This window comes from Hemicordylus capensis, chromosome 4, assembly GCF_027244095.1.
Source record: "Hemicordylus capensis ecotype Gifberg chromosome 4, rHemCap1.1.pri, whole genome shotgun sequence".
Lineage (NCBI taxonomy): Eukaryota > Metazoa > Chordata > Lepidosauria > Squamata > Cordylidae > Hemicordylus > Hemicordylus capensis.
Genome location: NC_069660.1, coordinates 139,754,323 through 139,778,988, shown reverse-complemented (window position 1 = coordinate 139,778,988; position 24,666 = coordinate 139,754,323). Strand labels below are relative to the sequence as shown.

The window sequence follows — 24,666 nt, the reverse complement described above, 5'->3', positions numbered from 1 at the left end:
TCCTACCACAAGACCAGCTCTCTTCCCTGTCCTCTGACTGGACATCCCTGTAACAGTGGGCAGTTTAATGGGTGTGGGGTGGCAAGAGGAGAAATGAGGAGGAGGCATGAGGAGGAGATGGCAGGGGTGAAGAGGGCCCACAGAGGCCAGACAGCATGTGTGGCAGTTGCTTCTGGGATCATGGCAGTCTGTGTTCACAAGACACATGTGAACATTGGTGGCTACACCCCTGGCCATGTAGCGAGCATGATGCAGGTCCCATGCAGAACTGCTTTGGGAGTTCAGGATTAGCATCTATAAACTGGGTACACTCAATAAAGCTATTTATTTAAAAGAAATATAAACATGACAAACTCATCTGACCTTTATGATATGAAGGTGACTCATGTACTACAGACGTTTTGTACCAGATTCTGCACACAACTTCTTAAGATAAGAAAACAGGAATTGCAATTTCAGAATCAGTTTTTTGGAATGCATTTTCCTGGCCCTTCAGCTCCTCTGTCATTATACAACATTCCCCACTCCAGTTACAGAGCGGTTACATCATCAAGGAACAAAGATCTGCGTGTGTGTGTGCGTCTGTGTGCATGCACATATTTGTAAATGGGTAAAATTCTGATTATGTTTTGGATTTCTCTCTCTCTCTTTTTTTAAATCCTGGCCAAAAAACCCCACCCAAACGTGTCTGCTCTGCTGCATATTCTTGTCCACTTGTCAGATTTTTAAGAGATTAATGCTTTTTTTTATATACCACACTATTCTAAAATATTTCACAATATATGTAGTCCATTGGGGACTGCTCCTAATATTAATTTTGGGGAACACAGAAGATCTCTTAGGCACACGGATGTCTTATACAAGTGCAAGAATCTATGATGCAATTCACTTTGTTAAATATTAACATCAGAGAAGGGGAAATATGCAGCAGGAAGAAACCAAAACACATAAACCAGTCAATGAATTTGGTACAATGTAGCTGAGATAGTGGCTGAGCAGGAAGTATTCAGTTCAAACACGAATCACATCTTGCAGAGTCATCAAGGTACAATAAACTTTTCCAATAACCAGATGACCTGTGATTTAAAATGGAATATGGACAAATATCACTTACAGCCTGGTCCAGAGCTAAATAGTAAGTCAAGCTTGAAACCTTTTGGGTGACCTTCATTCAATTAACTTTGAATACATATGACATCACCAAAGAGTTATTCAAGATACAAAATAATCTCTTAGCAATATCACCTAGTAATTCTGATCCCTAGTGGGCCTACTTTGAGTACACCAAGGCACACAAGTCTTTCAGACAGTTTGTTCAGACAGTTTATTCTAGGCTTCTCACAATGCATCTCAAACTGGTCTCGGTTGTGAACTTTCCTGCTATTACATGCATAACCTGGCTCATCCTCAGATACAGCCACAATCACCTGGCAATGATTTCTGCAACTGTGGTTACAATTTTTCAAGCAACCACACACAGAGAAATTATTGCTGTATCACTGTGTTTGAGAATGGGCTGCGCAAATGTTAAATTTTCCACAAGGATGCATTCTCAGTGATGGGCAAGATACATCATACACTGGAATTACCAGACTGATAGCCTTGTTGGCCCTGGTTGCAAGCAATAAGTAACTGTGTGCCTTCTCCTGTGTTCATGTCAAGAATTATGGAAGGAAAAACAGGGTTCCTTTCACCTGCTCTTTCACACAGCTATTAGCAAGTTATTTCAGCTGCTTTTCAGGTGAGAAACCAGAAGTATGTCAAAATAAATACATTGGCAACTATAAACAATACACTGCTGCAGAGTGCAATGCAACATATTCTAAAAGAAAAATACTGTGTTTTTTAAAAAACGCACAACAGAAGGAAACCATCTGTTTAAAGTCTAAATATTTAATTTATGCTCACTTTTTAAAGGAACTGAAAATGCAGCAAAATGTCAGGTAGTTACCATCTCAAAAGCAAACAACATCTTTGAAAAGGTATCGAGGTAAGTAAAGTAAAATTGTCCAAATATTTTAAATAAGCACAGCACAAAGAGTCAACGGTTTGGGCCCTGGATACCTGAGGGATCCGCCAGTTCAAAAGAATTTCTGCCCACCTGATGAGGTCATTGGAGGGGGCTCTGCAATTTGGGCAGCTCAGCTGTCATTCATGTGGGAGTACCTCCTCCGTTACTGCCGCCAGAATTTGGAATGCTCTGCCGGTGGGCATCTGCTCCTCAGTCCCCATCATAGTTCTATAGAAAGCAAGTGAAATCTTGGCTTTTTACCCAGGCTTTTATTTGAGTTTTTGTTGTTGCTGCTCTCTATATTTTGGTCCTATTGTGTAGGTTTTAAAAACTTTTAATTAGATTTGTATTTTTATATTCCAATTTAACATTTTTATTGTGTAAATGTTTTATAGTCTTACATTGTTTTAAATGTTTTGTAAACTACCCTGAGATTGTTTTAATGGAAGGTGGTATAAAATTTTAATTGTTTTTATTATTATGTCTTGTTTACACAGTCAGACAGGTGTTATTGACTGGTTTGTTTTATTCATGGACATGGGATGGCTGAATTTTATTATCAATGTTGTTGCTGTTATTATAGATATCGTCGCAGAATATAGGCTGTTCCCAGTAAAGTTGCTTTATGTAATTGGCTGATGGTGATTTCTGTGGCCCCTATGGTGTTGAGGTGCTCTTCAAGGTGTTTTGGAACTGCACCTAGGGCGCCAATTACCACTGGGATTGCTTTGGTCTTTTTCTGCCACAGCCTTTCAATTTCAATTTCTAGATCTTTGTATTTTGTGATTTTTTCTATTACTTTTTCTTCTATTCTGCTATCCCCTGGTATTGCTATGTCGATTATTGTAACTTGTTTTTCTTTCTTCTCGACTACAGTTATATCTGGTGTATTGTGTGCAGGTGTTTGTCTGTTTGTAGTCGGAAGTCCCATAATATTTTTGCATCAACATTTTCTACAACTTTTTCAATTCTATGGTCCCACCAGGTTTTGGCTACAGGTAGCTTGTATTTTTTGCAGATGTTCCAGTGTATCATCCCTGCTACCTTGTCATGCCTTTGTTTGTAGTCAGTCTGTGCAATCTTTTTACAACAGCTGATTAGGTGGTCCACGGTTTCATCTGCTTCTTTACAAAGGCTGCACTTGCTGTTTGTTGTGGATTTTTTGACTTTTGCTCTTACTGCATTTGTTCTTAGTGCCTGTTCTTGTGCGACCAGTATTTAACCCTCTGTTTCTTTCTTCAAGTTGCCATTCTTAAGCCATTGCCAGGTCTTGGTGATGTCTGATTTTCCACTTATATTGTGCAAATATTGCCCATGCAGTGGCTTATTTTTCCATTTTTCTGCAAAGTTCTTGACCTGTTCTTTCTTGTAGGCCTGCTTTGTTTCATTAGTGTTTAATAGTTTCTCATTATTGACCATTTTAAGTGCATCTTCTTCACTGTCCTTGATATATTCTTCAAGGCCTCGTTTCTCCTCCTCTACTGTTTGATGGACTTGCAGCATTCCTCTTCCACCTGAGCTGCGAGGGAGGTAGAGCCTATCGACATCACTGCGGGGGTGCAGAGCATGATTGATGGTCATGATTTTCCTGGTCTTATGATCTAGCATCTCTAGCTCTGCCTGGGTCCACTATTATTCCTGCAGTGTATCTGATAAAAGGTATAGCCCAGGTGTTTATGGCTTGTATGGTGTTCCCGCCATTGAGTTTGGACTTTAGGATTTTTCTAACTCTCGTGATGTATTCACTTCCAATTTTTCTTTTAACTTCATTGTGTGCAATGTTATCAGCCTGGAGAATGCCCAAGTATTTGTAATGTTCTTTCTCTTCCAGGTTCTTGATCTTGCTTCCATTGGGCAGTTCTATTCCTTCTGTTGTTATTTTTCCTCTTTTCATTATTAATGCAGCACACTTGACTAGTTCAAACTCCGTTGCTATATCGCTATTGAATATACGGACAGTGTTTAGCAGTGATTCGATTTCTGACTAGGACTTTCCATACAACTTCAGATCGTCCATGTACAGCAGATGGTTGATTTTACTTGATGTTTTAGATGTTTGGTATCCAAGGCCTGTTTTGTTTAGTATTTGTGAAAGTGGAGTCATAGTGATTACAAACAACAGAGGGGATAGTGAGTCCCCTTGGAAAATACATCATCTAATGCTAAGCTGTCCAAGTGTCTCGCCATTGATTGTTAACTGTGTATTCCACATGCTCATTGCTTTTTTTAAAATAAATATCTGAATGTTTTTGCTGACACCAGTTGTTTCTAAACATTTTAGTATCCATGTGTGAGGCAATGAGTCGAAGGCTTTCTTGTAGTCAATCCATGCAACACTTAGATTGGTTTTTCTTCTCTTGCAATTTTCGAAAATCATCATGTCAATCAGCAGTTGGTCCTTTGTGCCTCTGGTGTTCGGGAAATTTCCTTTCTGTTCAACTAGTTAATAAGTGTTGCATCACTTCATCTGCTATTATTCCATTTAATAATTTGAACATGGTTGGCAGGCAGGTTATCGGTCAATAATTACTTGGAAGTGCAACTTTTGCTGGGTCTTTCATGATGAGATGAGTTTTCCCAGTTATTAGCCATTGTTCAATATCACCTCCTTGCAAAATGTGATTGAACTGTTTTGATAGTTGTTTATGAAGGCTTGTTAGGTGTTTAAGCCAAAAGCCATGCAGTTCATCGTTGCCTGGTGCAGTCCAATTTTTAATTTTCTTTGCTCTTTCACTTATTAATTCTGGTGTTATTATTAGATCTTGCATTTGTTGGTTACATTTTTCCACCTCTTTCACCCAGCCTGCTTTTTTATTATAATCTATTGGATTGTCCCATAATTTCCCCCAGAATTGCACTGTTTCTTCTTTATTTGGTGTTTCTAGGTTTCTTGCAGTTTCTTCTTCTATGCTTTGGTAGAAATGTCTCTGATTCGACGGGAATTGGAGATTCTGCCTGTGTTGTGTAATTCTGGCTTCATACCTGCTAATCTTCTTTGACACTGCTGTTATTTGCTGCTTTATTATTTCCAGGACTTTTCTAATTTTCCTTGAATCTAGGTGGTATTTTTGGATCAGATACTGTTTGGTGTTTTTATTCTTCAGCTTCTTGTCTTTCATATCTTTCAATTTACTAGTATCTGATCTAAGCCTGGCCATTTTATTTTCTAATCTAATCTTCCATTCAGGTGATGTACTACTTTCTTTTTTTACAGGTCCACTGATCTTATATCCGAGCTCTTGTGTTGTTATTGTTGCTGCACTGTACATTAGTTGGTTTGTTTCTTGCAAATTATTGGTTGTTATTTCTGCAAGTGCAGCATTGACATCTTCTAATGCCTGAGCAAGTTGTTTTTTGGCAACTGTTTTTAGCACTGGAAGTCAAACCCTGGTAGTTGTTTGGTTCATTTGCTCAGTTATTTTTTGCTTTAGTTCTTGTTGCTTTTCTTTTAAACGGCATTCAGGTTTTTGAGGTGAAGGCAAAGGGGAGGTTGCCTGGTTTTGATTTTGAAACAGTTCAGCAACAGTGGCATCCTTCATTTCCAACACCACCTCCACCTGCGCCTGAGCATCTTCTTCAGTTGGTGGTAATTCTTCTTCCATATCTTGAGCCTGTGTTGCTCTTTGCAGTTCTTCCAGCTCAACTCCTGTGAATACTTTATTTCTTATTATGAATCTTCTCTGGTCTGCTAGCCTTTGTTCTGTTAGTTCTGTATCTGGATGCTTCTCTTTCCAAATTTGGTACATTCTTTTTAAATAACCTCTTCTAGTTGGACTAGACTTGTAATAGGAGATCATTATTTCCTTGTTGGCATTTTTTGTATATTTTTTCTGGTTAAGCAACGTTTCTTCCAGTAACCTTGCAGTCTCCAGCCCTGGTTGCTCAACAGAAGATCCTGAGTCCTGTAGCCCACCTGCCACCAGATGTCCAGGGACTCCAGCACCTGGTGCGGTCCTTGTTGACCCGGGCGATGACCGATCTGGTATAGATTTATTAAATTTACGTCTCACCGTATTGTTGATGGGAGAGGTACTCTTTGTCTGGCTCCTCTGGTGAGACCCGTCCAGTATGGTTGGACCTCTGGCATAGCTCTCACCTTCCTCAGAACACGCAAGCCCCACAACCATGCCAAGGAGTGCCTCACTGGGGGCTTATTATTATTATTATTGTTGTTGTTGTTATTTTATATCCCACTCTTCCTCCAAGGAGCCCAGAGTGGTGTACTACACACTTAAGTTTCTCCTCACAACATCCCTGTGAAGTACGTTAAGTTATGTATGCGCGCACACACACCCCTATATCTATATCTCCATATCCTTTAGGGGGTTTAGAGCGTATGAAAATATTAAACCAAACTAATTACTGGTTAATCTCTGTGGACACGTTTATTAGAAGAAGTGCTTTTTCATGGTATGCAGGTTGTCAGAGACTTACTTTAGAAATTATTTTTGAGTCAGAGAAGTGGACAATTAAAGGCACACCCTAAAATTCATGGCATCACAGTACTAGGATAATGTGAGGCATGCTTAGGATCACAGAAAGCTGCCTTATACTAAGTCAGACCATTAGTCCATCTAGTTCAGTACTGTCAACACTGACTGGCAGTGGCTTCTTCAAGGTAGGGCAAGGGCCTTTCCCAGCCCTACCTGGAGATGTCAGGGATTGAACCTTGGACCTTCCACACACAAAGCAGTCACCCTGTCACTGTGACATCCCACCACCATCTACCTCAATGTTTCAAAACAATGAAATTAACTGATATTGTAATCCCTTTTATCTTTAGATTTCATAGAATCAAAGTGTTTGATTAATAATTAGCTATTAACCAATACCGAGTACTTTTCTAAAGGCTGTAGATCCTTGCTGACCATTCACCAAGGAATGTAAGGCAAAACAGTGCTAGAGGATGAAGATAGGGGAAGAAATTTATGTTAAAAAAAGGAATCAGTCCAGTTCAGTGGAGGTCTTAGGGTCCCAATAGTAGTTCATTTAATAAGAGGGAATGGAGCTGGAAGAAGATGGGAAATATTACAGAAGGGACAGTAAGCTCAAATAAAGGACAGTAAGGACTGAGAGAAGAATGAATGTCTGAACCAGAACTGCAAGCAGTAAAATATACAGTGGTAGTGAGAAGACCAAGTAGCTTAATTAATATGGGAAGCAAATCACCTCTGAATCAGTTCTTCTAAGAAGAATGTATGGTAAGAACAGAGGCTATAAGAAGCACAAAAACCAATAACCTTCTCCTGGGTCACCTGATTATGAGTCAGAATTCCCTGTTTGGAGACTCACAAGTCTGTTCCCACAACCAATCTGTGTAGACTGAATGCACAAAAGTAGGGAAGGATCATGGTGCGGCATCTCTCCACCCACTTCTACTACTAATAGACCTTTCAACATATAGGCACTGTATACATGACTGGGATCACACTGTTGAGATAGCTTGGATCAGGAGCAGGGCCTACTGTTTTTTCCTCTTTCCACTAGACATTCAGTCCATCTGGCTGGGTAAAATGTACAGGGCTAAAGTCTTTACTATAATGAGTCCTTAGGTGTACTGGCCAATTTGTATAGGCATGTATCAAAACAACAACAATAGAATTTTAAGCTCAACAATAAAATAAAATCAAGCAACCATTAAAAGGCATTCCAGTAATAAAACGGTGATATTTTCTGCCACTGTTTAGGTGATAGCAAGAAGCAGAAGCTGGAAGGCTTAAACCTGCTTTCAGTCCTTCGAATTTCTTTGTCAGTCCAAGCCAAAGGACTGCCTCCCCCATGAGTCTGCCTGCCCTTTAACATCTTGTGTTTTTCACCACCTGAGGTGCGGTTGGTGGTGACCCATGAACAGATTGCCTGAGTGGTTGCCTCCACCCTTTGGAGCTCCCTGACTTTGTGAATATCTTTGTGAGCAGAGTCCATACATGATGAAACTTCCCTTCCACTTGCCTGGTGTCTTATATCGTTTTAGATCCAAACCTTGTGAGAAAGGATTTGCTGGTTTTTAAAATGCACCCCAGCACATTTCAAGAGTTTTTAGAAATATTAAATCTATCATGCTAAGTTGCCTCAGAGTTGTCTCATACAGTTCTTATCCATGTGTAAATTCCACACACTTTTTGCCACATTTTCTTGGCAGGGAAGACACATTTCATGAAAACTGAGTTGGCTTGCACTGTAAGTACAATGCGCTGTAAGCACAATGCAATGTTATGCATGGAGAAAGGAGTGGGATAACACTTACTGGCTCTGCCTCCAACCTTCATACATTGGTATTTTTTCACAGGCCCAACCTACCCACCTATGACATCGGGGCATGGCCACTGGGCACAATCTTGTTCCCCAAACATTTACTCTGACACCAGTATTTTTTATTATTTGATTTCTAACCCAAAGACCTCACAGGGCAACTTACAAAAAAGATACACAACACATATCTACATACATAACACAATGCAACACAGAGTTCTATCGAGTACAGACAGCAAAGACATGTAGAGAACAGAAATCAAACAGCAGCAGATAAAAGTACCAGAGGGATAAAACACTGTACAACATACCTGATGAAACAACTTAAACCAATCAATCAAACATTTCACAAAATGAAGGAGTTTTTCCAGATCTCTTGCATCTCACCAATTATTACACTTGATGGACCTTTATAGGGAGCGTATTCCAGAGGTGTGGCATCACACCAAAAGGGCCCTGTGTCCCTGGTCTCTGTCAACAGAACAAGAGAGCAGGGCCAGACAGCAGGACCTGCAAGGCAGATCTTAGGCCCTGGTTCTCCAGGCACAGGTGGTCTTTAAGATACTATAACCCCAGACCATACAGGGCTTTAAACATTAAAACCAGCATTGGCATAACACAAATGGAACTTGGCTGTGCCACACAAAGTGCAAGGCGGGTGTGAAATGCTGCAATAGCAAGGAAAGTGACTCAGAGGGGAGAGGCCATCTGCAGGGGCATAGCAAGGTTGGACTGGGCCCAGAGACAAGATTTTAAAATGCCCCCCCCACCCCGAAGCTCAGCTCATGAAGTAAAGAAATCTTAAATGAGGCTGAATAGTGGTAACAAAAAGCATAGTAAAATTTATTTATTCAGATAGATAGATAGATAGATAGATAGATACACACACACACACACACTATGTGCCACAATAGAACATCATCCTAAATTAGAACATCATCCTAAATTATTTTGTTAAAGCTTTTGTAAATTATGGACGATGCAAGTCATTTAATGGTACTAGAGAAAGACATGCTGTTCTGGTAGCTCCAGGTCTTAACACTCACATCAATTTCGGAGGATGAATACAACTGAAGGAAGCCCAGGCAGATCCGTGGCTGGGGGAGTCAGTCATGTGACTTGCCCCTGGGGGCCAACCCAAGGCAGTGGACCCCCAGACAACTGTCTCCCCTTGCCCTGTTATAGTTGTGCCCCTGGCCCTCTGCTTCTAATCATTCTGCTGAGTTTTATAGCATGAATCAGCATTTTCATGAAAAGGTTATTGATACAGGTGATACTTTAAGTTACCACTAAGAAAGCATCACTAAAAGCAAGGATGCTAATAAACAGCATAAGGATACTTGTATGAGTCACTGGGTCATGATATCGCATTAGGGATCTGGATTTGGGAAGACAAATCCATGAATCAGTCTCTCTCTCTCTCTCCAGCTGGAAGTTGACTCATGAATCTTTCTCTAGAGTCAGCTGGAAGATGAGCATGACAAAAGATAATGCAATTATGGCAAATAGGGTGTGCTTTGCATTCCCTAGCATCTGGTCAGTTGCTCTGCTGCTGTCAAGTGTTTCAAGGTCCCTTTGCAACTATAAATATTAAGTCTGTCATAGGAAGGGGAACTGACAGGAAGAAATATATATTCTTTACAGACATAGAGCAGTCAAGAATTATGAAGCATATTCATGAAGTCTATCTAAATGTATAGTCGTGACTGATTCAGTGGAGCTAGTGAGTTGCAAGGCAAGAGCAGTCAACAGTTCAATATCTGGGGTTCCTTCAATACTAGTTTGAAATGGTTTTTGCTTCCCTTCCCCCTCCCTCATTTTTGCATAAGTAAAAAACTCTCTGAGAGCACTCCTAGAGCTGCCTCAGTGGGAACTTTACAACTGCAACTCTTAAAACTTATCAGTCCAGCATTAGCTAAAACAACTTTTTTTTAAAAAGAGGAGATAACATTTCGACATCTGCATTAAAAGTAAGGTATCCTTTCCACCTGCCTCTATAGTAGAGGCCATGAAACAGACACACTCTACTTAACATATTACTGACAGAATGATGAGAAAGCTCCTGTCAGGCACGAGCCAGCCGGGTGTTGGAGACAAAATGCACAGCCCCAGCTGACTAGTTAGAGAAAGTCTGGAGAGGTACAATTATAGAGGCATATGACAAGCCTTCATGCTTGAGTGACTTGAGAACCGATGACATGGCATTAAACAGCAATCCTTCCTACCCAGCGGTCACAAAACAGCAATAAGTCAACTGATGCACTGTTGTAAAATCATGATTTATTCCTTTGCTTTGAATACACAAGACTACGGCACGATGTTCTGGTAGACTACCACAGCAGGCTCACTTGGGGCCCAAACATCTAGGGCCTGCCTACAGCCAGGCATAAAATCAATGTTCTAGCAGTGCCTTCTGGCAAGTGCTTTCCACACTAGCTTAATAATTTACACAATGACGGAATTAAAAAGACCAAACCCCTTGCATTAAAGCTATCAAATCCCCATAGTTTTTTTAAAAGTATGGTGCATGTATAATATGTATATAAACAAGAGAATAAAAATGACATCAGAAAAAAGCATATGAAACAGAAATTTTACCTAGCCAATACAATGCAATAACTAAACTGTATTAAAATTTATGTAAAAACTGAGATTTAATATTAGAGGTTGTTTACTATTGCACCTCCTCATAGCTATGTCTTCCCAATGGAAAATATGTTGCTTAGTAACGCACATGACCCTTTCCCCCTTTTTTATTTACATACATACCAGAACTAATCCTTTATCTTGACTATTACCACAGGGTGAAATCTGATGGCATAGAGATGCTGGATTTGAACATAATGGTGACTTAAAGAAACATTCCAGAAATTTTGCATCCCCCACAAAAGAAGGGTAAGGAAAGCTTGAGAAGGATCTTGAATTATGTCTTTTGTTTTTGGTGCCACTGCCCTTAGATAGTGAACCAAATCAGAGCTGATAACTTGGAGGTGACATCACAACTCAGTCTGCATGAACTGTCATTAACACTTGGTATTAAGTTAACCTCAAAGATAAAGGACAACTCCCTGAACAATAGAATGAGAGCACTCTTTCAAAGGCAAAAAGGCTTCTTAAAGAAGCAAAACTTTAAGGTAGTGCTTTTTACTGGAGAAACATGAGTCTTAATTATCTTCATTTTATGAAGGTGCTGTTCATGAAAAAATCATCTAAACACCCTCTTATACAGATGAATTGCTACCAATAGGAACATGTTTAGCTGTTAAGGAAAAGATATTATATTTAATAAAATATTTTAAAAAGTAAAAAGGGAATCTCTTTCAAAATTATGTGAACGATAAGAAAAAACATGAAGACATTAATGTTTTCTGCAGAGGAATGACAGTGCATTCATGTAATGGTTTGCTGTTATGTGCATGAGCAACTGTGAGCCTCAAGTTCATGTAATTCCTCCTCCTCTCATAGAACACGATTTTAAAATTATCACCCAAGTTTTCAGGAAACCACGGTTTCTATGAACCCAGAAGTTAGCTAAGAAATTCTGGTGCATAAAGAGAGGAGAGAGGGATGGCGGGTTGGGGGTGGAGTAAATAATCTAACTACAATTTTTGTTATGCAAGTGGCATGTCCTCTACCATTTGAATTACATAAAAACTAGACTCATGAGTATACATCACTACCCTATATTGACCCATACAGTTGGTCCATCTAGCCTGTATCATTTATCTTGACTGGTAGCAGCTCTTCGGGAACTCAGGCAGAGATCTTTTCCAGCCCTACTACCCTATCCCTTTTAAAGTGGAGATGCCAAGAATGCAGAAACTTTGACATGAAATGTATGCATTCTGCTACTGAGCTATGGTCCCTCCACATTGGTAAATGTGAAGAGTGACCTGCTCAGATTGCTATTTGGAAACAGTGATCCGATGCTAAACATTTCTCATAGTGGGAAAATCCCCCTTCTCTGGAGCAAATACAGGTATAGGTAAAGTGTGCTGTCAAGTCGATTTCGACTCCTGGTGCCCACGAAGCCCTGTGGTTTTCTTTGAATTACATAATTCTTTGAATTACATAATTCAAACCCCTCCTGGTAAACAGGAGGGAGGTTGCTATTGCCTCCTCTCGCACAGGATGAGATTATGCCTTTCAGCATCTTCCTATATCGCTGCTGTCCGATATAGTTGCAGCGGGGATTCGAACCGGCAACCTTCTGCTTGTTAGTCAAGCATTTCTCTGCTGCGCCACTTAATACCTCTGAAAAAACCACTAATGCCAACTCCAGCTAGATGTGTGATTTGAATCAAAAATTCTACAGGTTAGGCAATGAAAAACTCTTTATTTTATGCTTGCTTCTGATTAGGACCTTTCCTTAATTAATATTTTGTTCAGTACACACAACTGGGCTACAAAAAGTGCAGGTTTAATCCACTGAACCCCAAAACATTGTTACAACCTGCATGGTGTGGCTCGTGAGCTCTGACGGAAAAATGTGTGTCCCAGAGACCATTAAAAAGTTTATAACCAATAAGCACACATTTGGTTTCTAAAGAAGAACTCAAATAAAAGCAATACCCTAGTGGAAAGCCTGAGAAGATTCCTGACACTCACTTGCACTTGATTCACCCCAGTCAAAGGCCTGCCAAGCTAGCAGAAGAGAAAGAAGTCTTTCAACATCTTATTTTCTTTGCTTTTCGCTTTCCCTGCTAAATTAGTTTTATCTTTTAAAAACTTAGTTCTAGGCATAGGAGAGATTATGTAATTCACTGAAAAGATTGATTGTTTTCTTTTCTCTTCTTTTTTTCCCTTTGGCAAGTGGCTAGGGATCATTAGAAAGGGGATTGAAAATAAAACGGCTAACATTATAGTGCCCTTATACAAAACTATGGTGCGACCACACTTGGAGTACTGCGTATAATTCTGGTCACCACATCTTAAAAAGGACATTGTTGAACTGGAAAAGGTACAGAAGAGGGCAACCAAGATGATCAGGGGCCTAGAGCACCTTTCTTATGAGGCAAGACTACAACACCTGGGGCTTTTTAGTTTAGAAAAAAGACGACTGCGGGGAGACATGATAGAGGTCTATAAAATCATGCATGGTGTAGAGAAAGTGGAGAGAGAGAGATTCTTTTCCCTCTCACACAACACTAGAACCAGGGGTCACTCCATGAAATTGATTGCCAGGAGGTCTAGGACCAACAAACGGAAGTACTTTTTCACACAACGCGTGATCCACTCGTGGAACTCTCTGCCACAGGACGTGGTGACAGCCAACAACCTGGATGGCTTTAAGAGGGGTTTGGATGACTTCATGGAGGAGAGGTCTATCAATGGCTACTAGTCGGAGGGCTGTGGGCCACCTCCAGCATCAAGGGCAGGGTGCCTCTGAGTACCAGTTGCAGGGGAGTAATAGCAGGAGAGAGGGCACGCCCTCAACTCCTGTCTGTGGCTTCCAGCAGCATCTGGTGGGCCACTGTGCGAAACAGGATGCTGGACTAGATGGGCCTTGGGCCTGATCCAGCAGGGCTGTTCTTATGTTCTTTTGTATTTTGCATAAATCTGAGGATTTACATTCACAAATAAAGCCAAAAAATTTCTTGTGCCATATTAAGAATAATTCAAATGGCTTACAAACCATACAAATCCATAGGATTAACCATTGTTTCTTGAAATGGGTGGTTATTTAAGTAGACTATTTGCTTTTTAAAATAATCATTTTCTCCTACCTATATTACTTTCTGACCTTGACCGGTGGCTCTAAATTAACAAATTAACCAATTACTAATATCAGATATTAAGCACTTATTACCAGCTTGAAAACTATGTCAAGCAAAAGACTTCAGGGAATCCTAAGTAATATATTTCTATATTTTTGGAGTTATAGACAACAATATGCATACAGAATAATGCATGTTAGCTTGAAAGCAGTGTTACTGGCAACTTAACTGAGATGGGTTTAAGCTTATAAATTACACCACATGGGAAAAGGCTAAAACAAAAGGGCTCTCGAAAGACTTCAGCATGTCTATAGTGGCTAAACACAGCACTCTTTATGTCAGCGCCATCTGCAATGACATAAGAAAGCCATTTCAGCATAGGCAGAAGCATAAAAACCCATAATAAAAAAGGCTATTTGATATAGTAAGTTATTATCAGCCTGAAGAGCTGCTCCAAAATCAGAGCTATTACAGTATATGCTCCCAAAACACTACTCTGCAACCAAGATGAATCTACCTATTACCAGGTTTAGGATGGCAGCTATTATCATGGCCCCTTGATTTCTTTCAAGTAGCTCCAATGGAATAAGCCACAAGCGAATAATAAAGATCTTATAATAGCCCTTAAGAATTCTTTATAGGGTGGAAGGCACAGAAATGAACTCTAGAGAGTTAGAACACTCTCATCCCTGGATAACAAAAAATAATTAACCTGACTTAATGTATCTGAGTAGGCCTTATATAAATCAGACTTTTGTGCTTCAAGAGTCAGATTAAAATCGTATCTTTAAAAATGTATGCAGATATTGTTTCATAAGTGCATACGGAACATATTTAAATCTGCAGAGGTCTGGAGTACTTTTTTGTGAGATGCTCAATATATTCTACTTGAAAGTAGATGTGTGAAGTACTCACAGTGCTTAGTTTGCTGGAGGTAATAATGATGCGTCTTTCATGCAACATGCTGGCATAAAGTTGCAGCATGTTGTTCACATCCACAGCAACAAAATATTCAGTAAGGTTTCTCTGTTTAATAAAGAATAAGGACTGTTAACACATTAACAGTGGTAATTGAGTGGTACATAAGCTTATAACTACTGCTTCCTAAATGAAACAAGAAAAAACTTCTTAAAGAAAAATGTCTGTGCAATAAGAACCTTTAACTGAAATCCGTCACCTCATTTACAAGACAAAAAAATGTGTTTCAGAACAGTCAAATTTCATATTTTGAGCAAGGTTACCTGGTCTCACCATTCCTTCCTATGACATTGGGTTATTAAACATAATCTGCTTAATAAGCATCCATTTTTATACACAGAAATGTAAACACAAATCTTTGCCTGAGTTTAAGTAGTGGATTTCTATTATTTTTACAAATGCAAAACTGGTTCAACCCTCTCCCCTATGGGTAATGGGATTTGTGGATGATATTCAGGTCCCATCCAGACTTATAGTTCAGTGGATAGTATATAAATTATCTATTCTTAACCTCACAAAAATATCACAAACACCCCCATAACTTACACTTTCAGGGATTGTTGGTAATCCAGTTACATCAGGAGTAATGAAGTATGAGTGCTGGTCAAGAAAGGAAAAACAAGAAGATTATTGGTCCAGAAAGTGAAGCCAGCATTAAAAATTGCTATTTGTAAGTATGCACCTTTTGCTTTTGCAATAGTATAACACAGGAAAATAATCAGGAACACCAGATGATAATTAAATGAACCATACAATGAAAAGAAGCACCCATTTTGAAAAATCAAAATTGTACAGAAATCATGCATAGCAGTTTTATAACCTTTTGTCTACTCTAAGAATGTTGAAAACAACTCCACAATACATTTATTATATCTTATGACAAGACTCTTTTTGAACAGTAGAGTTCAAAGTGGAAAAAGATAACAAGAACAGCTTGAAGGGAGTCACAAGAAAACTCCTTGAACACCTATAGCCAGTATTGTTCTGATTAGCAACTAGTTTTACAGGAGAGCTACCTAGAGGCTTAGGTCCGAATTATCTTAGAGAGTGCCTTCTTCTACATTATTATTATTATTATTATTTTACATTTATAGCCTGCTCTTCCTCCAAGGAGCCCGGAGCGGTGTACTACATACTTAAGTTTCTCCTCACAACAACCCTGTGAAGTAGGTTAGGCTTAGAGAGAAGTTACTGACCCAGAGTCACCCAGCAAGTCTCAAGGCTGAATGGGGATTTGAACTTGGGTCTTCCCGGTCCTAGTCCAGCACTCTAACCACTACACCACGCTGGCTCTCTACATGAACCCCACCGCACATTAAGGACATCTGAGGAGGTCCATGTCCAGTTACCACTGGTTTGTCTGGTGGCGATGCAGAGGTGGGCCTTCTCTGTAGCTGCTCCTAGGCTGTGGAATGCACTCCCAGCAGAAATTCGTAATTTGAGATCATTACTGTCTTTCAGGAGAGCCCTTAAAACCTATCTGTATGGCTTGGCCTTCCAGGGTTTTTAAATGATTGACAAACTGTTTTAAAATGTTTTAAATTGCTGCCCTGATTTCCAGGGTTTTTTAGCTGTTTGAATTGTTTAATTGGTTTTATCCTGTTTTTATAGTTTGATTTTAACTGTTATCTTGTTTTAATTGTTTTTATCATGCTGTAAACCACCCTGAGCCATTTGGGAAGGGTGGTATATAAATCAAATCAAATAAAATAAATAAATAAATAAAATAAAGGAGGTGGTGGCCCTCATGTTCCGTACAGTGGGCTGTCAACATGTTCTATAGTCATAGCCTCCATGTTCCTCTCACCGCTCTCTAGCCCTTGGGTAAGCAACTGTGGAAGAGGGCAGCTGCTACTCCTTAGGAGGCCAGAGTTGTCTTTGGGAGGAGTATCAACCAGTGATGATCCTTACACTGCAGGGTTCATACTGTGAAACATTTATGAACAGCTTTCCAAACACGACAACTTTCTTGCTACCTTAGTTTATGAGTAACATAATTTAATAAGCATTTTGCCATCTGATCCGCACAAGGTGTAACAACAGCAAACCTATTTAACTAGATGCACACTTACACTTGTTTCAGAGTTCACAAAAGGGATATTTTCAATACAAGCCTCAGATGGACTAATCTAAAACTTTGGTTTTGTTGCTATGAGACATTTATTTCTGTCTGTCACCTCTTTCTCCTAAGCAGATGTTCTCAAGCTTTGTTACACTGAGTTCTTCAGGACAGGAAAATAACTACTCAAGCCTCCTCAGGAGGCACCAACACAAACGTTGAGCCTGGCAATATGTGTGTGTGTGTGTGTGTGTGTGTGTGTGTGTGTGTTCTTAACTAGAGCGCAAGGGGAAAGGAGAAGGAATCAACAAAGGCTCACAGTATGTTTTAACAACCATAAGTGGAAGTTCCATAAGGGCGGAAAGGCTTTTGGAAAATTAAGGGATGTTCCACTGATTGTTTAGCGTAGACATCAAGTACAGCTTTTGGGACAACGGTCCCACTGGTTTTCTAACCCAAGTAATGAGCACTGTGGTGGTCAATAACAAGTTGACATGCAGTGGATTATGGGAAATAATTCATGTTCTGAGTAAAATATAAAGGGTGCTCACTGATTATGAACAGAGATAGAGATAGAAATGTGTTTCTGCTCTTATTTTAAGGTGAAGACAACAGAAGAAGTCAAGAGGCAGGATGGCTGAAGCAAGTTTGGTCACAAGGATTTTGTAACCACAGGAATATTTAGTGGCAAACAGGTTCAGGGGCTTCCATTCTCCTCATTCACCAACTATTGATGACCTGCTATTTTCTGCTTCTGGTGATACAGAAGATAAGCAGTTGAAACTTTGCTACAAAAATAATCTTTATTATCCTCCAGCTGTAGTTTAAGTTGCACTTCTCCTGGAGGCACATATAATCAACAAATCAAACTAAAACCCTAAGGTAGGGCAACCATCAGGAGAAGGTAACTCCATGGCTAGTCTCAACCTGTGAATGGAAGAAGTTAGAACATTACTAGGCCTAAGACCATGTCCACAGGGTCTGGAATTCTGCATTAAGAAAAACAATGTGGGTTTATTTACAGCTACTTGTTAAATTAAGGTGATTATGCTACCAGGCATTAATTATATTCCTATCCAAATATAGCCTTATTATACAACTTTGGCAAGTAACATATTCTGTACAATCAGAATTAGGTAATAGTTAAATAAAAAAGCAATCGTTGAAAGAGCAAAAAAACTTGTTCCAAAAGGAACAATTAAACAAGTGCTCTGGTAGCTCTCCTATTTATGCAGAGAATGACAAAATGTGCGGTAACACAGAAAGCATAAAACGCTAAACATTTTATAGCAAGATGCCAGATTCTGAACAATATTTTCTGTTTATACTATAGTATTCTTAGATTAAAATTGTGTATTATTGGGGGGATGACACAACCCAAGAATGCAAAACATTCAAATTTATTTAAAAAAATAAAATTTCTGTTTAAAGCATGCATTATTCTTCAGATAAATTTATAAAAGATGAAGCAACACTTCAATTTGTATTGCAAACAGTAAAAACACTTCCCTCAGACTATCTTCAGACAGTTATCACAAGCTAATATCCCAGTACTTCTACATTTCCTTTCATAGGTTTGTCTCAGTAGTTTTTTTTGGCACACTTTGGGAGGGAACCCTTGCACTGCCCACATCACCAGCCTTTCTTACTTTTGGTGAAGTGGACCCGCCCCCGGCCCATTTTTTTTCTCTTTCTTCATTTTAGTGTTTAATTATTCAACATATGTTTTTCAGATCATTAGATCCAGTAATTTAAAAGCAAGAAAGTGTTAAACCGATACTATGAAATTATGATGAAAATGACATGTATCACTGAAATATCAGACAAGACGTGATGGTAAGGAATTTTTCACATTTTGCCAATGAGACTGTCTGTAGATGTATCCAGTAAAATACATGCTTATCACCATATTACAGAGAGGTCCTCAGAAATATGTAAACAGCTGAGAGAGACTTGCAACATTTTTAAGGCTCTTTGTTGTTTCGTTAAAACAATAACAAAAAGGCAGTGAGAATAAACTGTTTTCACTCTATTAAATGTTGAGGATCCTTAGTACACAATTTGCACATATAGTTCCAAAATTAGTTCAGTCTAAACAGAAAATATATTCAAGCAGATTGTCTCCTTCAGACCAGAGAGTCACAACATAATCATTTCCCAAAGGACATTTATGAATCACTTGCAATCAACAGAGACATCATTTGGCAGGCAATTATTTCTTTCAAGAGAGGTTGTGAGTAGCCAGAGCATTTTTAAACTCACCGCTGTTAAACACGGTTGGTTTTTCAGAACTTGCTCACTTGCAAAAAACATCCCTTTGTTCTTTTTCCAATGTGAGAGAAAAAAATTGAACAAATTCACTTTTGGAAGCCAAAGTATGAATTTAACTTGTGAAACTGCTCCTTTCTGAAATAATGTGTCCCCTTTCTCTCTGACATAAGATAATTTTTTCCAAAGGAAAAATAAATGGCTGCATACATTTGCCTTTTCATTTCTGAATTAACAATACAGAATGTTTTGCAAAAGAAACTGCAGTGTGAATGCCAAAGTGTGGGTTATCACAGCAACAGATTGAATGGTCAAGGTTGGAAGATATATATTGAGTTGGTTTGCATAGATTAAGAAAAGAATACCAGAAGCTCCATTACACGGAGGATTATACATAGAAATTACACATATACAAGAAATTGGACCAGTATTTTCAACCATCAGTGATGCCACTTCACGAATAGAAGGAAAATATCTTCTAAGGCTAACTTGCACTAGCAAAGCTAGCAATGATAACTGAATTGTATTAGGTTTAAACCTCTGCATTAATAAATGCCCACATCTTTGCATGCAGAGTGTTACCATGGACTCTGAATTTCATCTATAATCATTTAACTCCACATCATGAGTACTGTGCTTCTGAATTCCTGCTAGCCCAATAGACGCAAATCATCTAACTGAACAGAAAATGTTTTATTCCATGCTGGTTCAGTTCATCCAGCCAATTGGTGGGCTACAATACGTTTCATTTGCAGAATACTTCATGTAAGCTTGGTGTTGACGTGCAAGCCTGAAAGAGCACAGCCAGGCATCCAGATCCCCAGAGGAGTGTGTGGTGGTGACAAATAGCAGAGGGGGAAAACCCATATTTTTACTAGAGCATCAAGCTAATTTGTGCTGGACTGACTGAGTGCTGTCAAACATGGCATTCCAGACTGCCAACTTTTCAAGTACTTTTCAGCAATTAATTATGGAACATCTATTAGAATTGTGCAGATAGCATTTTTTTAAAAAAAAATATTGAATAATTTGTGCTGTGGTGCATCCTAAATGCAGTTAGTGCTCTTTTTAAGCCCAGACAAAGCAAAGATTAGCAGCTCACAGAGAGTGCTCCTTAATTCCATGTGCTGTATCTATGTGTGATGAAAAATAAAAAGTAAAAGGATGAGGAACATGAAAACCTAAGATATGTATAAAGGTTTCTGAATGTGAAAAGTGTAATCCTTGGCATTGAGTCAGAAATGTTTAGTGTAAAAGTACAACCCACAGAAATAGGGACGAGGTTACTTAGGATCAGTGAATAGATGGGGCAAGTGCTCCATAAAGGTACTAAGGATCAAGATAAATGAGGTAGGGAGCCACACAAAGATATCAGCTTATTATCTACATTATGGACATGATGGGATATCCTGACCAGAGGGGTAGAAGCATTCTCAGCCATTACAGTATAGAAACGAGGTCCAGTTTTCCAGCAGCTAAGACGAAAATACAGATTTGCACAATGGTGTCCTTATATAATTACTTAGGATTGTATACAGAGAACCACCTTGCTTCAAGTTACTTTTTTTCCTGAATGATCATCATTCTGATTGACTCAAATGTTACGGAGTAGGGATGTGCCGAAATGCAATTTAGCTGCCAAATTGCGGGCACCTCCCTTTAACACTGAGGGCTTAAACAATCCCTTTAAAGCGGAGGAGAGCAGGTCCATACCTACTCCTCCGATCACCGCCATTGCCACCATCCCGGTGCTCCCCCCAGCTATGCCCGCATGCCAAAAGGGCATCTCCCAGCTGCCCCTGCGCGGTGCCCGTATGTCCATGGCCTCTGCACATGTGCAGTGGCCACGCAAGTGCAGTGGCTATGGTTGCTGGCCATGTGCATGCCGGCACTGCTCGGGGGCAACTGCTCAGGAACTTGCTTAATTCAGGTCCATGAGCCAAGATAACTTCAGAGGTTTCCTTCTGGAAGGGATCACACTCAGAGCAGAGGGTGCTCTTGAATAATTAAAGCCAATGTGTCATAGCTGAGAGGAATGCCTGTCAGCATGCAAGATAAGCAGCTCCAGTCACATACACAGGTTTCTAATAAGCAGGTTGTCCCATTGATCCATTGTATTATAAACTAGGGCACAATATTACTCAGATGGCAATCAAAACTGCACTGTTCAAGAAAGGGAGGAAGAAGCATTCACAAACTGGAGTTAGGAGAAAACAAGGAGGAGCTTATTATCCCCTTAGTAAGTTCCTGTGCTTTCTTAGGGAGAGTTGCCTCTTGCTCAGAAACAAATATAAAATAATAGTATGTTTATTTAACCATAGCACCAAGCTCATCTAGAAAAGCCAGAACAAACAACCTTTTGTTGTTGATGTGCTTTTTTATTATGAAGAGACAAATGATTGTATGATAATGGCAATACTCACCAAACTTAAGCTGACAGGAGTGTTTGCCTCTGGCACAGTATGGCTATACCAGGTTTCTAACAAGTCATTCAAGTCATCTTCCTACACATGCACAAAAAGATTGTTAAGTGTTGGTATGACTACTGGATATATCATTATTCATGTGCACTACAATCCAGAAATTTTGGTACGTACACTGTCATTTCACTATGAATATGGAGTTCAACATACATAAGAACTCTCACATTCTCTTATCCTATTCAATGCATACATGGAGAATTCTACAATCCATGAACATAACAGTACAACCCTCCATGTGCAATATCCCATGCATGCATCAGAGCTCTGTAGATTTCTGGACCACAGTCAAGGAGATTTAGTAAAGCATCTTCACAGGTGATCATATGAACAAAACCATTTGAAAAAATATACCATATGAAAACAAGAATAGCACAATCCATTTCTAAATTCAACTATACATATCATGATTTCTTGTAAGTTGTCTACTTCTGGAGTACTTCACTGTACTCCATGGAAACCCACCCCCCAACTGAATATTGTAAAATCCAAGTATTCTATAGTTTGCATCTCAAAACAATTAAACTTAAAACAGCATCTATAAACATAAAATTTGACAAGCTATGTCTATATATAATGAAATATATGCTATGAAATATAGCATCACAGTTTTAATTCTAATACTAAACAGTGAAATCCAGCCAGTGTGAAATAATCCTGTACGTTGCTAATACAAAGCTAAGACCCAAATGAAATTTTAACATCATACACTGATTCTTGGTGAAATATATCTCAGGATCTATTCATTTTAATCAACCTACTCCATAGCCTCATGAGAGAGCAGTAGAACAGTCTGTTTTATAGGAACTTATTTATGAACACTTAATCTCCTTAATATATCTCAGAGATATTTCAGGAAATAATTTTTTTTTATGTTTGCAAACATCACAGTTGGTTGGTATATTTTTGTTCCAATAATTATGAATGTGCACATTTTTTTTCAAAATTTTATATATATATATATATATATATATATATATATATATATATATATGTGTGTGTGTGTGTGTGTGTGTGTGTGTGTGTGTGTGTGTATTTATATATATACATATACACACACACACACAGAGTATATATGTTATGTAGGGTGATATCTAAAGTTTAAGTATGTGGAACTGAATGAAGATACCTGGAGAGTACACAAATATTTAGAATACTACTTTCTACTGAATTAGACTTTTCATCCATATAAGTCAGTATTCTCTAAACTGACTGGCAGCAGCTCGCTAGAGTTTCAGACAGGGTTCTTTCCCAACCCTACCTGGAGATGTCAGGGATTTAACCTGGGAACCTGATATCTAGGAAAATACCATATAACATGAGTTTTGCAGCCGAAAGGGATCATACAGGAGAGAGGGCAACTCCACTTCCTGCAGGCTGAAAACTTTTTTCTTGGCCTTCCTCTAGCAGCAACATCTCTGATGTGGAAACATCCCAAGTGATATGAATCCTATTCTTTGGTAAGGATAGGATTCCCCCACCTTTGTACTGTAAGGTCCTATCAGCTGCCAACACTTCCATTATCACTGTGGAGAAAATCAGGAAGGGAAGGGAATGCATCCCCCTCCAACAAATTTGTACATATACACTTACCTCCCCCTCCAGGAGACTCAACTGTAACATTGCTATCCTAGAGCAATTAAATTGCTCCCCACCACTGCCTTGCTCACACAAGCTTTCACACATACTGGAGAAAACTGATATACATTTGGGAAGTCACTCAAGTAAAATTAAAGGATATGCATAGACCCATGTCAGTTTTACCCCAGAGTCTCTGAGGTAAGGTACTGGCAATTACCCTTGAGTTTTATGTCAGTGTGAAAACTAGTCTACACTTACTCAAATGTTGAAGGTCATCCAGAGCAACCTCTAGAATTATGACAGCAGTGCAAGTTCAGTAGGAGTTTGTGGGTTGTGAGAGTTGGGCAAGGTTGGGGTGTACTATAAGATTTTGTGGATATAAATTCTTCCTTACAGAAAGAATAAGGCATAGAATGCATTTTCTTATATGCCAAAAATACACAAGAAAATCATCACAATCTCAGAACTAATTTCTAATTGTGAAAACATGTTCATTCTAGGGATGTGGACGAAATGCAATTTGGACACCGAATCGTAGCACATCCCTTTAACACAAAGGAATTACACATTCCCTTTAATACGGAGGAGAGCAGGTCCATACCCACTCCACCATCACTTGCCACCACTTCCTTAATCTCCCCCCACCCCAATATCGAGCGCTGGCTGTGCTCTCCCCCAGCTTCCCCTGTGCAACACTGGCACACACATGGCCACCACACATGCCTCCGTGTTAAAGGGATGTGCTGCGATTAAGCATCCGAATCACATTTTGTGCATATCCTTGGTTCATGCCTCCCCCCATATGAAACTTTTTACATTAAAAGGCACATCCCTGTCATCTTGCATAGTACTCATCACACAGATACATGGATCTGGAGAAGGCCTTGCAGGCCATTCTCTGTCCTGCTCAATACAGGAAATACAGCGATACAGCATCCCCAGCAGATAGCTGTCCAGCATTTGCTTGAAAGCCTCCAGTGTGGGAGGAAACCACCCCATCCCCTGATGATGGATCAAGCTGTCTAAATGTTCTCATCATTAAGCATGTTCTTCTAATATTAAACCAAAATCCAACATCCTTCTAGCTCTCATCTGGAGATGCAGAAATCTAGACTTGCCCTCTTCTAGGAGATAGCCCTTTGAACAGCGCCGTCATGTCTCCGTTCTAAATATGTCCAGTTCCTTCAACCTTTCCTCGTGGGATTTATTTTCTAGTCCCTGAGCATTTTTGGTGCTTTCCTCTATACCCATGCCAATTTGTCTATATCATTCTTAAAATGCAATGCCCAGAATGGGACAGAGTATTCCAGATGAGGTCTAACT

At 39.3% G+C, this 24,666-nt stretch overlaps 1 protein-coding gene across 7 annotated transcripts in view; it reads right to left on the bottom strand.

The window, feature by feature from the left end:
* The window catches only part of DENND1B (DENN domain containing 1B), a 292,085-nt gene that overhangs the window by 121,109 nt on the left and 146,310 nt on the right, over positions 1–24,666 (bottom strand). For 4 of the 7 annotated variants that reach the window (XM_053245148.1, XM_053245145.1, XM_053245143.1 and 1 more), the window contains 4 exons: positions 21,706–21,786; positions 19,277–19,336; positions 15,502–15,555; positions 14,893–15,003 (listed from right to left, as the gene is read on the bottom strand). In XM_053245148.1, coding sequence (XP_053101123.1) covers positions 14,893–15,003; positions 15,502–15,555; positions 19,277–19,336; positions 21,706–21,786 — 306 coding nt within the window. The remainder of the gene's footprint in view (positions 1–14,892; positions 15,004–15,501; positions 15,556–19,276; positions 19,337–21,705; positions 21,787–24,666) is intronic. The other 3 variants (XM_053245149.1, XM_053245144.1, XM_053245146.1) reach the window with 2 other exon arrangements.